A 17,019-nucleotide genomic window follows, 5' to 3' on the forward strand; every position below is an offset into this window, starting at 1 on the left:
AGGGCCACCCTGTTAAATGAAATGCTCCTGGTAAATACTCGACATTCAACCCCAAATTGCTCCTAATAGCAGGACAGTTTCTTTCCTTCTTGGGAGGTTGACTTTGTTCTTTATTCCGATCCCTGTGAGCTGTTGCTACAGCAACAACAACTCTACTGGGGGTAAACAGATAAAACCAGCACAAGACATCAACCCATAATGGTACAGTCAGTCACCAAGTAAATTATAAATAAGAGTATGATACAAATAAAACTTTCTCTTGAGTTAAAAACAGCACGCAATCAAACAATCAAGAAATAATAAAACTAGCAATGAATCCTATAATTACATATTATTAATATGTATTAATTCAATAGGCTAATGAACATCAACACCATGGCAGACAGAACTGACTCTCGGTTTGCACCTCTGTGGTTGTAAATAAAGTTTTGAAATGGCGTTTGCTTTTGACAGACCTTCTTTCAAGTTGGATTGTCCCTCTGATCGATCATGCATCCTAGGTTCCTTCAGTCCCATGGGGCTCTGTCTGTGAGGCAGGTCCTTCCCTGGAGATCCCTCCTGTCAGGACAGAAAAGAGAACCTCAATTAAAATCTCACCAAGAACATGCAAATATACTTTATATTTTGATATACCAATCTATGACACATTGTTGACTTCCTAAAATTCCCTGTCATGCCTTTCGTAATCCTTACTGAAGGGGAGCGAGACAGTGGTGGGGTCAACTGGCGAGCCTCGAGGGGCTGAGTTCCTGACCAATCACGCGAAGGAGACGTTTTACGAAGTTCGCCGCTGGTATCCATTGCAGCCCCTCCCCCAGAGTCTTCACGTTCTACTTTGACACCAACGCCTGCCATGTTGACATCCCCACTGGAGTGAATGTGAAGTGCTGGAGGGCTGGGCTCAACCATTCTGTTGAAAGACAAAAAAAAATACACAATACTAGCTGTCATTTGGGTGTGGTGAGGTTTGGGCACTGGGTAATCATCTCCCAGTTCTAGATTTGGGAGTAAACATATTGACAGCAAAGAAGAAAAAATAATAGAAAATTTGTTGGTGGAAAATTTCATCCCTTGCTGTTCAGATATTTTATTTAGACTAAAGCTAAGGACGAAAAAGGAATCCTTAGAGGTGTGTCGGCAACTGGGCTAGAGACTCTTACAACTATGAAGCTTTATGAACGGTCATAGGGAAAATAAACAATATGGTCTTAAACAGAAGTTTGTAATCAAATACTGCTATAGAGCATGATTAAAGCAAAGAGGTGTAAGCTGTGAATAATAAATAATGAGTACTATGAGCATTTATACTGGATACCAACACTTATGCGATCTTTTACTCCAAAAATAATTCGGTTTAGCTGTTTCCCCATTATTTTGATTGCTGTTACTTTTACAGGCATGCACACAAATATTCTACCTCTCAGATAGCCAAACCATTTGGTTGCCATTTAGGGTTTTGGATATTCATTTTTGTTCGTTTGTTTGTTTTGTGACATTTACAAGGTTCAAGGTTCTTTATTTGTCACATGCATAGTTATACAAGTATAACACACAGTGAAATGTAGCCTGACACGCTCCTCGACATGTGCAAAAATTGGGGGGGGGGGGGGGGGGGGGGGGGGGGTGTAGAGGAAGAACATTATATATATATATACAGACATATAGTATATACACTGGGTGAATGTGCAGTAGTAGCAGCAAGCAGGTGAATTCTGTACATTAATATGAATAGACATCTGACTATTTTACAGGATAGACAATATAAATATATTTAAAATTAAAGGAATTGAAGTGTACATTGTGCCTTGGTTTAGAGTGTCTGGAAGAGAGTCCTGTCTCAGTCAATTATAGATGATGTGAGAGGGCGGGTGTGTGTGTTTAGGGCACGGATGGCTTGGGGATAGAAGCTCCTCTTGAGTCTCTCTGTCCTTGCCCGGAGGATGCGGAACCTTCTACCAGATTGCAGAAGTTGGAACAGTTTGTTGCCAGGATGGGACGGGTCCTTCAGTATCTGCGCTGCTCTAGTCCGGCATCTCCTGGTGTAGGTGTCCTGAAGCGGGGGGAGAGCAATCCTGCAGCAGCGTTCTGCTGTACGGATCACTCTCTGGAGAGCTTTTTGGTCCTTCACACAGCTGTTCCCAAACCACGATGTCATGTTCTGTGTGAGGATGCTCTCCACAGCGCCTGTATAGAAAATCCTGAGGATCTTTGGAGAGATCCTGAACTTCCTCAGTTGTCGTAGGTGATACAGGCGCTGCCTAGCCTTTTTGGTCTGGATCTGAATGTGGGCAGCCCATGTCAGGTCTGAGGAGATGTGGACACCAAGATACTTGAAGGACTGCACCCTCTCCACTGGAGCTCCATTGATGATGATGGGCTTGTAGTCTCTGTGCTGACCCCTTCTGAAGTCCACCACCAGCTCCTTGGTCTTGCTGACGTTCAGCTGGAGGTGGTTGTCCTGGCACCACGATGCCAGATTCTTCACTTCATCCATGTAGGCCGCCTCATCGTTGTTGGAGATGGCACCCAACACCACTGTGTCGTCAGCAAACTTCACAATGGTGTTGGAGCCATGGGTGGCCACACAGTCTGAAGTGTAGAGGGAGTAGAGCAGTGGCGAGAGGACACATCCCTGAGGGGCTCCTGTGTTGATGGTGATGCTGTTGGAGAAGCACCTGCCCACCCTCACCACCTGAGTTCTGCCAGTGAGGAAGTCCAACACCCATGCACACAGACGGCTGTTGAGTCCCAGATCCCTCAGCTTTGTGAACAGTCTGCAGGGCACTATTGTGTTAAACGCTGAACTGTAATCAACAAACAGCATTCGCACATAGTTACCCTGTTTCTTGTCCACGTGGCTGAGAGTGGTGTGTAGGACGTGGGCGATGGCATCCTCTGTGGATCTGTTGGATCTGTAGGCGAACTGCAGCGGATCTGTGGTGTCTGGGATGGAGGAGGAGATGATGTTCTTCAGCAGCCTCTCAAACACCTTCATTACTACCGAGGTCAGTGCAACTGGCCGGTAATCGTTCAGGGATGAGGGTTTGCTGTTCTTGGGCACAGGGATGATGGTGGATCTTTTGAAGCATGTGGGGACCACAGACTTCGCCAGGGACTCGTTGAAGATGTAAGTGAACACACCTGCTAGCTGGTCAGCACAGCAGCGCAGCAGACGGCCGGTGATGCCGTCTGGCCCCGCCGCTTTCCTTGTGTTCACTCTCCTCAGTGCCGCTCGGACGTCATGCTCCGCGATGCTGGTCACCGGTCTCTCGCTGATGACGTCACTGAGAGACCGGTGACCAGCATCGCGGTCACCGGTCATCAGCTATTCTGCCTGACCTCCGTCAGCACCCAGTCTCTCCCAATGCTCATCAGGCACATCTTCCAAGCCCAAAAAACAGTATCAGGACAGCCTTACACATCAGTAGTACCTCACATTATCCCTCCAAGGTTTAAGTCATCATTAGTGATATCCCTAACCCTAAACCCTGACTCTAAGCAATCGAAATATGTACTTTTTTATTACTCTTGCAAGTTTTAGCATATCTAAAATTTTAAAAAGGACTTTTGTAAAAAAAAAAAAAAAAAAAAAAGATTCTTATTGGTTTTCCATAATTAGATACAATTTTCTTATATCCTGCTTATAACTTAATAATTGCTACAAATAGCTAAATCAATTTGTGACATTTCTGCCTCTTAAAGGAAACCCTAATTTTGAGGTGGTAAATTTAAGAAAAAAAGGTGACTCCTGAATTCAGTTTTGAGAGTTAGGTGGTGGTTGTGTTAAAGTGTGTGTGTGTGTGTGTCTCCCTCAGTTTGTGACAGTGAATAATGAGAGGTTATAGGGGAGGGAGACAGACAACGCCTCAGTGAGGAAGAAAAGCAGAAAACTGAAGAGGGGACAGGTTGAGTGAGAGAGGTTTGAACCAGAGTGAACTTGAACAAATCAACTCAGGGTTGTGTGCATACGTGTGTTATTTCCCAGCTCTACAGCAGGAGGAAAGAAAAACACAGCAGACAGCAGAACAAAACAAACAGAACACACAAGGGCAAAAAGTGCACATATATATAAAGAGGCAGAAAAAAAGCCATTGTTGGAGCCGGGGAACAAAGGAAGCCGAGACAATGGGGGAGAGGCTGACAAAAGCCGCCGGCCGCAGGAAACAGGCCGGATAACAATGCCAGCGGAATGTGCCGACCAACTCAGGAACATGGCAAAAAAAAAAAAAAAAAAAAGCGCCACCGTTCTGCGGAAAGCATAATAATGATTAGTGCCCCCCCTTAGCTTGCACACTGTGTTTCCAAACAAAGCCACCTGTCTGCCAGGGTCCAAGACTCCAAACCTCAGTGATGTATATGCATGCGTTTGTGTGTCTGTGTGTGTGTTAAAAGCTACAAAACACAGGTAGAAACGTTGTGCACCGAACTCAGCTGCCATGTGGTCACAGAAGAGTTGTTTACAGTCTGATTTTAGCTCCAAGTAATGGATAGAGAGTGCAAGCATTTGCAGGAACGTCCGTGAAGTCTGTTTGTTTCCTGAGACCACAAGGACTTGTCTGCAGATAATTTACATCGCAATGCACCAACTACACTACGCTCCAGGTGGCAGATTTCAAAGAACTATAACAGGAATGAATAATTGGCCGTCAGCTGTACATGTCTGCAACGGAGCATAATTCAGGTGAAAAACTCAATGGGTGCAGTTGCTCTGCAGTTGGTACTAGTCCAGCAAGCAACATCAAGCAAATCTAAGGTTATTATGTGGTGCAAGAATAACCACAGAAAACTATTGAGATACTTTGTCTACTGGAATAATGTTTAATTTAATCTTCAAGGAAATTGGCAGAATAAACAGCTAAACACTTGAATTTCACTCACTACTATGAGCTTGTTTTTTTAGGAAATCCTGACAACTAGATTAAAAAATCTTTAAAGATTGATATTTGTCTTGAACTATAAATTCAGTTCGTCGATAATAAATGCCACACTTAATTTTCTCAGCAGATGACGTGGATTCCTATGACCTCTTGAGAAAGGATAATGACAACTTGGACCAACTTGAAGAGGGCGATTTCCCTTTGCAATTCTACAAAGGCTGCAGTGTCAACCCTGTAAAGTGAGACACGTCCCTTACTTACCTGATGAGTTTAATGAACATATTTTGTTTATGAGAACACCAGCTCAACAGTTACGCGGCCCTCTGGGAACACTCCCGAAGCTCCTGACCGGCCCCTCTGCCAACGCCAAGCAACATGAAAAACACATTTCCAGCACTCTAGGAAACACACAGTAATGTTGTTGGTGCATTTTAACACAAACCCACCTGCCTGGCTAGGCTCTAAACCTGTGTGAATGTGTGTGCATTTATGACTCGTTGTGTTTTCAAATCACAAAGCGATAAAAGAAAATCTAATTTACACAGCTGACGGTAACTAAAAAGCACAATAAACACACCTGCAAGCAGGGGGATCACCAGCAATTGAACTCATTTGTTGCCACCTGTTTGATTACTCTTGGTTTAAAGATGATATCACACTCATTTGTATATCTTTCATATTAAAAAAACAACAACTGTGATTGCGCTTCAAATTTTACTGCCTGATTGCATTTGTTATCTGTCATATTTGGGAAAAGTTACCATCAGCTTCAAACCCACAACACTGTTCATCAGCCTAATCCTGTCTGACGTCTGCTTTCAGCTGTGGTGTGTAGTTTTGTAGGGTGTTGGGAAGGAACGATTGTGGAGGGATGGAGGTGGGAAACTGTTATAAGCGAAAACCGCAGCAGTCACCGTCCATGTGGTGGCGAGGAGCTGATTGCCGGAAGAGAGGGGGTTGGAGGGTTGTGCGCAGGCGGCAGTGGCAACATACCGAGCTGAGTCCCACACAGCAAGTTATTCCTGGGTCTTCCCTTCACGTTCCACAGGGGCTGGACCGCAGAGCTGCCACAGGTGGCTTTCACACGCCTCTGCACATACTCTGTGTGTGTGTGTCACCAAGTGCAGAGGTATGCACAGAATCTCAGAAGGCCGCACTGTTGTTGTCAGCGAGGAATGTGCGTCCAGGTGCAAGCATTTTTACAAGCACAAAGGTACTTCAAAAACAATACAATTTGTGCCTTAGGGTGAACAATGCAAACCAGTCAAGGTTATCAGGTTATCGCTTGCCTTCACATCTCTCTCTAGTTAAACACACACTTAGCCTATCTGTACTGACTGCACCTACGTGGAACCTGACCTTGTGCATACATGTATATATGCGGTGTGTTGCATGACTTAAATAGCACTGGCTTCTTCTAAGGTTATCTGATTGAGGCCTGTTTTTCAACCACCTACGGTGTTATTCAGCTTTTATAGGCGCTCACCACATGCTGCTAAGAAATCACAATGAAACAGACCTCAGAGCAGCCAAGAGTTGTTTTTTTCACGTTTACTGAAAAATATTCCAATTATAGTTATATAATAGACATGGACATGATGATGTGTAGACTTTCAGCTTTCATTTGAGGGTACCCACATTCAAATGGGAAGAAGGTTTTAGGAGTTTCAGCTCCTTAACATGTGCCACCCTTTTTTTAAAGGGACCAAAAGTAAATGCACAATTAGGGCTATTTCATAGGCAGGTATGGGCAATTCCTTTGTTATGTCATTATCAATTAAGCAGTAAAAGGCCTGGAGTTGATTTGAGGTGTGGTGCTTGAGTTAGAAGATTTTGCTGTGAACAGACAACATGCGGTCAAAGGACCTCTGCATGCAGGTGAAACAAGCCACCCTTATGGTAAAATGGTAAATGGCCTGTATTTATATAGCGCTTTACTAGTCCCTAAGGACCCCAAAGCGCTTTACATATCCAGTCATCCACCCATTCACACACTGGTGATGGCAAGCTACATTGTAGCCACAGCCACCCTGGGGCGCACTGTCCGGCTGCCGGACACTGGCACCACCGGGCCCTCTGACCACCACCAGTAGGCAACGGTTGAAGTGTCTTGCCCAAGGACACAACGACCGAGACTGTCCAAGCTGGGGCTCGAACCGGCAACCTTCCGATTACAAGGCCAACTCCCAACTCCCAACTCTTGAGCCACGATCGACCCTTAAGCTGAGAAAACAGAAAAAAACCCTTCTGAGAAATTGATACAGCATTGATACAGCGTTTGTTACATTCTGAGAAAGACAGAAAGCACCGATGAAGTCAGCACCACAACACACAATTCTGGAAAAATATCCTTTGGATAGATGGAACCAAGGTTAACCTCTACCAGAATGATGCCAAGAAAAAAATATGGAGAAGGCGTGGAACAGCTCATGGTCCAAAGCCCAATGGCTTGGGTGTGCATGGCTGCCAGTAGCACCAGGACACTAGTGTTTATTGATGATGTAGCACAGGACAGAAGCAGCCGAACAGATTCTGAGGAGTTCAGAGACATACTGTGTCTGACTGATTGGGCAGTGTTTCATAATAAAAATGGACAATGACCCAGAACATACAGCCAAAGAAACCCAGGAGTTTATTAAACCAAAGAAGTCAAATATTCTTGAATGGCCAAATCAGTCACCTGATCTTAACCCAAATGAGCATGCACTTGTTGATGACTAAACTTTAGGGTTAGGCCCACAAACAAACAGCAACTGAAAGCTGCTGCAGTAAAGGCCTGGCAGATCATTAAAAAAGAGGAACACTGCACAATGCCACTGCTGTACTTCTAGAGTTCTAGGGTTCTTGGCCCTCAGGGTCCCCCCATGCAGTGCTCCGAACGTGATTTAAGCGTCTGCCAAATGCTGATTGGTTGACAAGGAAGAAGCGTGAAAAGACGTTAAAGATCAAAAGTACAGCATGAAAAGCACAGACAGTGGCTGCAGTGGACACTTTGCATAGTTTAATTCTTTGTTCCACTTCAGCTCTTTGTATGTTAGAACGTCACTTTTCGCTTCAGCAGTTTGACAGACCAACAGTGACACAAGCAAGAATAGCCCATGGACTGGCTGAACGACATACTTTGTTCACTGACGGCCAGACCGACCATCCCTAACTATCTACACACTATGAGCAAGCTCCTCTTGCTGAACCATAAATTGACTGGAGACCCGAGAAGTTGCATACTTTGCCTTGTGGCAAGTTGCATCTCTTGGTAACATGCTCTTCTTTGTGGACAAAAATATTAAATAATTATATTAAAGAAAGTATTCTATTTCTATATCTGCAAGTTATTAACTTAACCTAACTGCTTAGAAAACAAGCAACTGCAGTTTTTGCTAGCCAAAATTAAAGAGACGTATGATTCCACCTAGCTAAACAAACTAGAATAAAGCTAGCCAGACCTAGCGTTAGCTGATAACTACCACTAGCTCTGGCTAGCTTTGTTATTAATTAATAATTCCTAGCTCTAGCGTCATTAAAATACGATCACATTCGACAAAACACGTAATTAGTCTCTGACAGGAAGGATTCGGGGAGTTGATCCTCTGAAAGCAGACCACAGTGGCCTCGCTATCCAACCACAGTCATGGCTGCGCTGTTCCAGGACTACCCGCTGCGAGCTGAGCGCTCCCGCCACAACAGACAGGGAGGGGCTGGAGAATGACAGGGAGAGAGCATACCTCTGTCCTCTGACAAAAATGGCCTCCTTTCCTTTGAGCACTCAAAACACTGAAACGTTATACTTCCCATGACACAAGAATCACTTCACACAAAACCTTCAGTTACCCAACAAGTTGTAACATGTAAAACCCAACATTTCCCCCCAGGAGGCTTGGCAATGCAAATCCCTTCTGTTGTTCTCCCTTTCTTTTCTTTTCTTCCTTTGTTTCTTTATTCTTTTCTCACCGCTTGTTTTTCTTTCCACCTTACCCCTCCCAACAAGAGCAGGCTGCTGGGTTTATATCGTCCTTGTCGCTTTCTAACTGCTGCCTGAGGCAGAATAGCACAGAATGCACAATAGACGTAGCGAGCAGCAGGATAAAATGTTAGACATCTAAAGCAGCCTACTTGGTGATAAACAAATAAAGACATTCTCTTTGTCGGTAGTGAGACTGACAGCTGTAATGGCAGAAGGTTCCTTCTGCCAAATGCAAAAAACAAAAACACAAAATCACTTACTTATACTTGGCTCAGGCACAAGAATCTATCAGGTCAAAAAAAAAAAAATGCAACAAACAAAGAAAAAGGTAAAATAACTCAGACCCTGATCTGCACGAGTTTCCGTAGCCAGTTTCATCTCTGAAAAACAATCGCATTCAGGAAATTTTCTCACTTGTTGTTCAATTGTCAGCGGTGTCCCATGACCGAACTCACACTATAAGTTTCCAACCTGCTGTGCAGTCATGTTAAGACAAGTGCGAACCAATGTATAAACAAGTGTTTGTGGATATGTTTTGCAGCTAGCACTATTTGATTAGGGATGATAAAACAATTTAGCGTTCCGCACCAGCTATAGAGCCAGTGTGCCCACAGGGCCTGGCTCGGCCTTATCACGGCAAGAGCGTCAAGCAAAACATTACTCAAGCAAACCACATCACCAGTTCAGTCAGTGGTTGTGCTTCATTAGTAACACGGAGCATTAAAAACACACATATTCATTTTTTTAAAGAAACATGCATCTCCTACTTTGATCAGTGTCTATTTAAAGGAAAAGCAAGACTGAATTAAAAGATGTTCACAAACACTTACACAAGCACACCTTGGACTCTCACCTATCCATCTACCCTCTGTAGCTGTCTGTACTGACCTGGTAGTGCAGAGTGGAAGTGAGGAGATCCAACAGCGCTCCCTGACTGGAAGAACTGGAAGAGATCTGCTGACACAGGTCATAGTGAGTGTTTCTCCCTCACCGGTAACGCCTGTCTTTTCTACTCTTCTGTTACCTCTGACCAGCCCCCCCCCCCAAGAGGGGAAGTACAAAGAGCCTGTTCAAATCCCATCGTATAGCCGCCGTGTTTGCATAATTAGCATGCTGTTTGCAGGTAACCTTTGCTGCTTACAGACGTGCATGACACTGATCGGACCTCAACCAGCCAACAGGTTTGATTGCGGTGTGATAAGCACATTCACGGGCTTTAGACACTTTCGAACACAGTCGGCTTTATTCTAGGCTTTTTATGATTTCCAGGATGTGTGGCGGGGTGGAGGGGTGGGGGGACAGAAAAATGCCGGGTGGGTGGTTGTAAAGGTAAGGGAATAAGGCAACCGGTCACAACGAATCAAAGAGACAAGCAAACGATTTTAAAACGAAGCAAAAAAAAAAAAAATTCTTTAAAAAATCTTTACCCTACTATTTACCAAAAACTTTTTAATCAAAGCTCCGATTGCTTTATCGTGATCAGATCATTTGATAAAGCACAAATTTCAACATTTTGATGTACAATGCAGTATTATAAAGCCCCCTCCCTCACTGTTACCTCTCATTTTACATTGTTGGATGTAGTTTGGTCTCTGACTCCTGCGTGCAAGTGGGGAAAGGAGCTCCACAATTAGTTGCCGTAAGTGCACAGTGGTGTATAGTGCAGAGGTAATCTGATCGGACACACTCAAGCTGAAAATGTAGGGAATTCTGGTGTGATGCGAGATACAATATCAGCCAGTTTGGCAGCGCTGCGAGAGTAGTTTTTTGAAGAAAATAAGTAAAGCTTCAGTGAGGTAACAATGTTTAGTCAACTATGTTGTAAATAGATACAAGTAAGCAAACGCACCTTTATGATGTTCCACAAAGGTTACATGGGAGACACACATGATTTTACTTGCCCTCTTTTGTTCCGAGCACTAATTATCTCCTGAAAGATAACAAGAAGCCGTTCTATGTGGTCCATATAGCAACGTGATGATGTTTGTCATTGTGAAGAGAAAATGTGTCGTTAATAAGAACCTCTGCAATGCCATGTGTCTGTCAGCGTAAACAGTTAAAGGTGCTGGTGGGGATTCAACCTCAAAGGAACTGGATACTCAGTTATTTCCCAGCACAGAATAGTTCTTGTTCTACTTGTCCCGTCAGGCATGTTACTTTATTCTTTACATTAGGCGCTGACTACAGCCAAAGTGAGCCATTAAGCCATTATGCTGAGGTGCATCGTAAACACGCCGTGTTTCATGACCTGTGAGTGGCCAGTACCTTTGTCCATATAGTGTATTATGACTTGATGTGAGGTACAGAGTATCTAGAAAGTTTGCACTCATGCAGCTTATGGATGCATGGCAGTGTTTTCAGAAATTTTATCACTCAGTCCGCTCATCTAAATATAATCATCCCTGACTTGAGAAAAAGAAAATAAACATCTCAATGGCCTAAGGATGAAAAATTCAAACTCTAGAAACCAGTGGATGATGTCAGGTGAGCAAGAAAAAAACGAAGACATGTACTGCAGCTTATTGTGAGCATTCCTTTGCAATTTGTCTCACAATTGCAAATCACACTTTAAACTCCTGAATTTCAAACATGCACACAGTTTTACTTGACTTACACACCTTTTCAAGCTCTACTTCTCTGGATCTCCAACAGTTTAAGTCACTTTTATTTAACACTACCTGGCTGCTTTCACATTCAAAAGCTGCTTTTCAATCACATTTCAAGGCCGTCCAACACAACACTTGTACTGAACACTTGTAAGCTCGCGCTGAGAGATGAGGTCTCAAAGATTTGTGAGAGTATGTTTTGGTCTTGGATTTTTTTATTTATTTATTTTTTTTAAATATTGGAGAGGTTTGGTAACATGTGGGTACACACACACACACACACACACACACACACACACACACACACACACACACACACACACACACACACACACACACCAGCTTCCTTGTGTTGCTGACTGGGCCTCATTAGAGAATGAGCTCTTAGGACTGGAGACACAAAAGCCTTGCTCTCTTCCTCTTTCCTTCCCCTCTCTTCTTCTGTTCTCTTGGCCTTTTGATGTCAAGAGTACTGAACCATGGTGCATAGTCCAAAGAATAACCTCATCAAGCATACACACACAGTTTTCCAATTTTTTCAAGTTTCTCTTTTTTCCTTTTAGTGTGCAATGAATGCGTGTGTGTGTGTGTGTGTGTGTGTGTGTGTGTGTGTGTGTGTGTGTGTGCGCGCACATACTATAAGGCCTGATAAGTTGCTGTTGTTCTGTGGTCGTTGGTCAGTTCATCACACACAAAGAGCAGTGTTGGGAGCTCCCGCACTGTGATAGAGTGATAGAGACATCACAAAGACTACATTTTACTCCCCTTTTCCTCTTGCAGCTCAGGGGCTGCCCCTCAGGGGTCCACCCACTGCACTGAGCACACACACACACACACACACACACACACACACACACACACACACACACACGCCATTCCATTACATCTCTACATCACCTCGTACTTGCAAATGCAACAAATATAGATTTAGTGGAGGTTACGTAAAGAGACACAACATGAATGAAGACATTTAGCAGAGATGCATATTAATTCGTACACTGTGAAGCAACTTTATTGTATGAAGACTGAGCTCTGTTTGGGTTGGAAGTTTAAAATCCATATTTAATAAAGGGAAGAAAATAGTTACAAGAAGGGAACACATCACAATAGGGCTGTGCGATATGACCAAAATCTCATATCCCGATATAAGAATTCTATCGTCCCGATAACGATATAAATCACAAAAATGTAACATTTTCTGTAAATTCTGTGAATCTCGGGCAGCTCAACTTGCGTGAAGTGTTTCCAGCTTTGCATCGTGTAGCTGGAGTCGAGTGTTTTAACCGATGCATGAAACGATACATTTTCAGACATAAGTTGTAACGGCCGCCGTTTTCTTTGTGAGTATTTATTACACGGCGTGCTGCGGGGAAAAAGCCTGTTCTAACGTTTGAGTCTAAGGTTTATTTTTTAGCACCTGACGGCTCTTTTTTGCTTCTCATCCGTAAATAATCTGCTCTTTCACGTGATTCAGTGTATTTTGAAAAGTCTCAACAGGATATTGAGCTTTATTGTGAAAGGCTTATGTGGAACATAAACAAGCGGACACGCGATGGTTTTACCGTCGTTGTTGCTAACGACAACGCATAAAAACAGGCACTTGTCCATCTGTAGTGTGGTTATATAAAATATAAGAGAAAGAGAGAACTTTAAGAAATTAATATAGCCACTACAGTGACCATCAAAACGATGAAAAAAATATTGCTGTAAACAGTTTATTTTGCGACACCACGAAACAAACGATAGCGTAAAATGAAACGATAGACGTTTTTATATCGTCATCCAATATATATCGTTATATCGAACAGCCCTACATCACAATACATTTGAGAATCAGCAGCGGCACGAACGAGCGAAGAAAAAATGTTTTGCATGTCAGATAAGAAAGCAAGAGGATTGAAAATCTCATACACACACCATGAGCGTGGCAAGAAAAACAAAATAAGTCTGCTTGCTGGCCCCTGAATAGACTTCCTGACAATCTGAGGTACTAGAATCATTCTATGCACTGCTCATGGTGTTTGTGGCATACATGAAGTAACCTGCAGTAGAAGAAACTCATGGGGAAATATATTCTGGCTGTGAGCTAATCAAACGAAATGACACACAAGTATACCTATATTTATTCGTACAAAGTAGACATCAAACATTTTCCTAATTTACCATGAAATGGAAAATTCTGCTATCAGAAATTTAAGATAGCATATCTAAAGAGTTTCACTTACAAGAGTGCCAAATAGTTTAAATATGATACTAAATGCTGCAGCAAATACATACTGTATTTTTCGAATTATAAGACGCATTAAGCGAAACAAAACAGTCAGATAAGTCAAACTTTACTCAACTCATTCTTCCTGCTTCCTCCACTTGCGTACCATTGATTCATTAATGTTGAAGTCTCTCGCAGCTCGTCTGTTCACGTGTTGTTGCAGTTTATTAATGACTAACCTGGTATTGTGGATGGATTATCTCAGTCGTTCTCCTAAATGAAGTTTGGTCCGTTTACAGCATCCTGCCATGCGATTGCATTTGTCCCTAACCATCGGGAACCCTCACATTAATTTTTATCGAGTGGAAAAAAGTTGGCTTTCATCCTCAAGCTTCACTGTGTTTATGCTATGCTAACATAGCTGTGTAGCTAGCCACCATGTAGCACATGTAGCTAACTTCCTGCTAACTTCTAACTCAGTTAAATTGAATAACTTCTGTTTTCATGGATGCCTGGATGTTAGACTTAATTGTTACACCTGGTGAAGCAGCAACGCTGATCATTTTATTACAGATGAAAGAATTTAGACAGCTTTTTACTCTCAGTGTTTGTTTGACTTCAGGATCTGAAGCAGACGGAGTTTTGGACCCAGATTCCTCTTGACTACAGTAGCCATAATTTTCCGACAATCCATCAAGAGGTGTGGCTTTGTAGCTTACCAAAGTCATACTAAAACATTTTTTGACAGATTTTTGAGAGCCCAACCAGAATTCATACATAAGGCACACCAGATTATAAGGTACACTGTCGATTTTTGAGAAAATTAAAGGATTTTAAGTGTGCTTTATTGTCCGAAAAATACAAAAGTACAAATAATCTCCAGTCAATGAGAATATGTCATCTTTGTTTTTATTGTATTGTTCCTCTAAGTCAACAAGTCAACACTCATTCTAAATGAGACATATTAAAAACTATGTATTTTCCCCAGAATAGTACATGATGCCTTTCTCCACAATACAGTTTAGTTTTTATAGGGCTGGGCCATATCATACCTTTCACGGTAATACCGGTATAATGTTGGGCAACGATAAGAAAATGAAATATCGCGATAGAATATGGATAAAATGCGCATGCGCAGTGCCTTTGTTTTCATACGCACATGGTGGAAAAAGCATGGTGGCGACGGAGAATGAGAAGGGCGAAAGCGGCTTTCGTCCATCAGATACACAACAAAGCACTATTTTTGGTAGAGCATGCTAGCGGGCTGTCGTTATTACCGTGTTTTTTGGAAAATACGGCACACTTCTGAAAATCAACAGTGCCCCTTATAATCCCGTGCGCCTTATGTATGAATTCTGGTTGTGTTTACTGACCTCGAAATGATTTTATGTGGTACACGGCACTCGAAAATCTGTCAAATGTTTCAGTACAACTTTGCTAAGCTACGAACCCGCACCGCTTGATGGATTGTCGGAGCATTACGGCTATTGTAGGCAGCAGCCTCGTGGAGTGATACGTACTGTGCTTCAACATAATATTACCGTATTGTGTGTGTATAACCTCTTTTTAAGTTTTGTGGATATTATACATGGTTATGCTGAGGATATGTCGGCCAGTTTCCACTGGAAATGCTTTTTGGTTAAACTGTCAGCAAGGAATTTGCACTGTTACGTTTTTATATAACTTTAATGCACATAAAAAACAGCTGCTTGTTTAAGTGAAAATAAATTGATGGGGGTTTTTTTTGCACTAATAAAGTTGTGGAGTTGTAAAGTATTTTGTCTAGTGTCAATTATATCATCAGTTATATCATTATCGCAAATTTTCAAATGTATATCGTGATAAATATTTTTGGTCATATCGACCTGTTCTAAGTGTTTACATGACTTAGCGATCAGAGGGTTAACACATATTACCTCCTTCTATTGTTGTTGTTATGGTCAACTGTAACCCATGCCATCTTAACCAAATATAGAGCTGAATAACTAGTTTTTGCAGTTCCCATCACAAGCTCCCCATACAAATCCTAACATCAGTAAGATGGAAACATTAGTGGGACAGCTGCTTTCTTAGTAAATGGGCACCATCACCTCAAAGCAAGAGGACAAAGACGTGCATGTGAGGTTAACCGTAGATAAAGTGTGTAGAAGGGGACAGCATAACATCTACCAAAGTAGGGTTAAAATGTGACTTGGAGTCAAAAGTGCTTTGATTCATAGTGACATCACAATTTTAGCTGACTATACTGTAAAATAAATGTTGGTTGCCCAATGCGGCAGCTATATTCAAGCAGTACCAACTGCACATGAAATTCCCTGGGAAAATGGAGGCTCAAGTGTGCAACCAAAACAGGAAGAGGATTGTGCTTTTCACAGGTAAATGAAATCACGGACAGTTGGAAAACCATAATAACTGAGCAAACTCTGGTTGCAAAAGCCTGAAGCAGGAGTAAACCTTAGTTTGGCTTGATCTGAGACTTAAGGCTTCAAAACCTACATTTAGTTTATTTCTATTAGATCAGCAAGTAAAAGAGTCTGTCTCCTCTTCAGCCCGACAATAGAGGACGGAGATATCGTCTTTGCTAATAACCATCACATTGATTTTATGGACATTTCTTTAACAAGAGATGGGCGGTTCTAAATATCAAGGCCTGGTTTGCATGCTGCAGAAAAACAAGCTAACTCAACATCAGTTAGTTACTCTAATACTCCACACAATGAAGTATGCATTTTAATTAGATGGGTTTAACATAGACGTTACCAGAATACTAAGAGACAAGTTAAGATCATCTTTCAGTCCCGATGTATGATCGGCTAGCTTAGATAAGGCGTGCCCCTTTGTTTTCCTGCACCGATGAGCTCAGAATAGTAGAAAAATAAATGCCTTACTTACTAGGTGATTAAAGTAAATTCACATCTCTTAAAAATGCATTCATCTCAAAAGCCATGATGTATTCTCTCCATCTTTTCTGGTTTTATCAGTAAAAAGTTGTGATATCTTATCAAACTGCTGCCCTGGTATCAGGACCTGCATAATGCTGAAATTTTGCATGTCAGCATTTGTCCATCTGTCACATAGGTGTTTTTATTTGTAACTTATAATAATACATTTACATAGAGTTTGAATAACTGATTAGCACCTATAAATGAGTTCACCCAAACTGAGTCATCTGCAGATCTTCAGCAACGCTGCTTCTGCTTTTGTTTCCTTCCTCCCTAAAAAAAATTATCTGTATCTGCTGAAGGTTTAACAAGGACTTAGACTGAACACGCACTGCGTATGAGTCAACACAGACCACAAAGATGTGCTTAGTTTCTTCAGCAAAACCACTAAGACTTTTGTCTGTCGTCAAGAGATCAGGGACAA

The 17,019-nt window shown here is 42.3% G+C and overlaps 1 protein-coding gene across 4 annotated transcripts in view; it reads right to left on the bottom strand.

The window, feature by feature from the left end:
* The window catches only part of sox13 (SRY-box transcription factor 13), a 53,247-nt gene that overhangs the window by 20,281 nt on the left and 15,947 nt on the right, over window positions 1-17,019 (bottom strand). For 2 of the 4 annotated variants that reach the window (XM_080892242.1, XM_080892241.1), the window contains exons 1-3: window positions 9,727-9,844; window positions 694-910; window positions 456-558 (exon numbers count right to left, since the gene is read on the bottom strand). In XM_080892242.1, coding sequence (XP_080748368.1) covers window positions 456-558; window positions 694-910; window positions 9,727-9,809 — 403 coding nt within the window. In that variant the 5' untranslated portion in view covers window positions 9,810-9,844. Of the gene's footprint in view, window positions 1-455; window positions 559-693; window positions 911-9,726; window positions 9,845-17,019 lie in introns of those variants that run through there. The other 2 variants (XM_080892244.1, XM_080892243.1) reach the window with 1 other exon arrangement.

The sequence above is a fragment of the Rhamphochromis sp. 'chilingali' genome, assembly GCF_963969265.1.
Source record: "Rhamphochromis sp. 'chilingali' genome assembly, chromosome: 9".
Classification (NCBI taxonomy): domain Eukaryota; kingdom Metazoa; phylum Chordata; class Actinopteri; order Cichliformes; family Cichlidae; genus Rhamphochromis; species Rhamphochromis sp. 'chilingali'.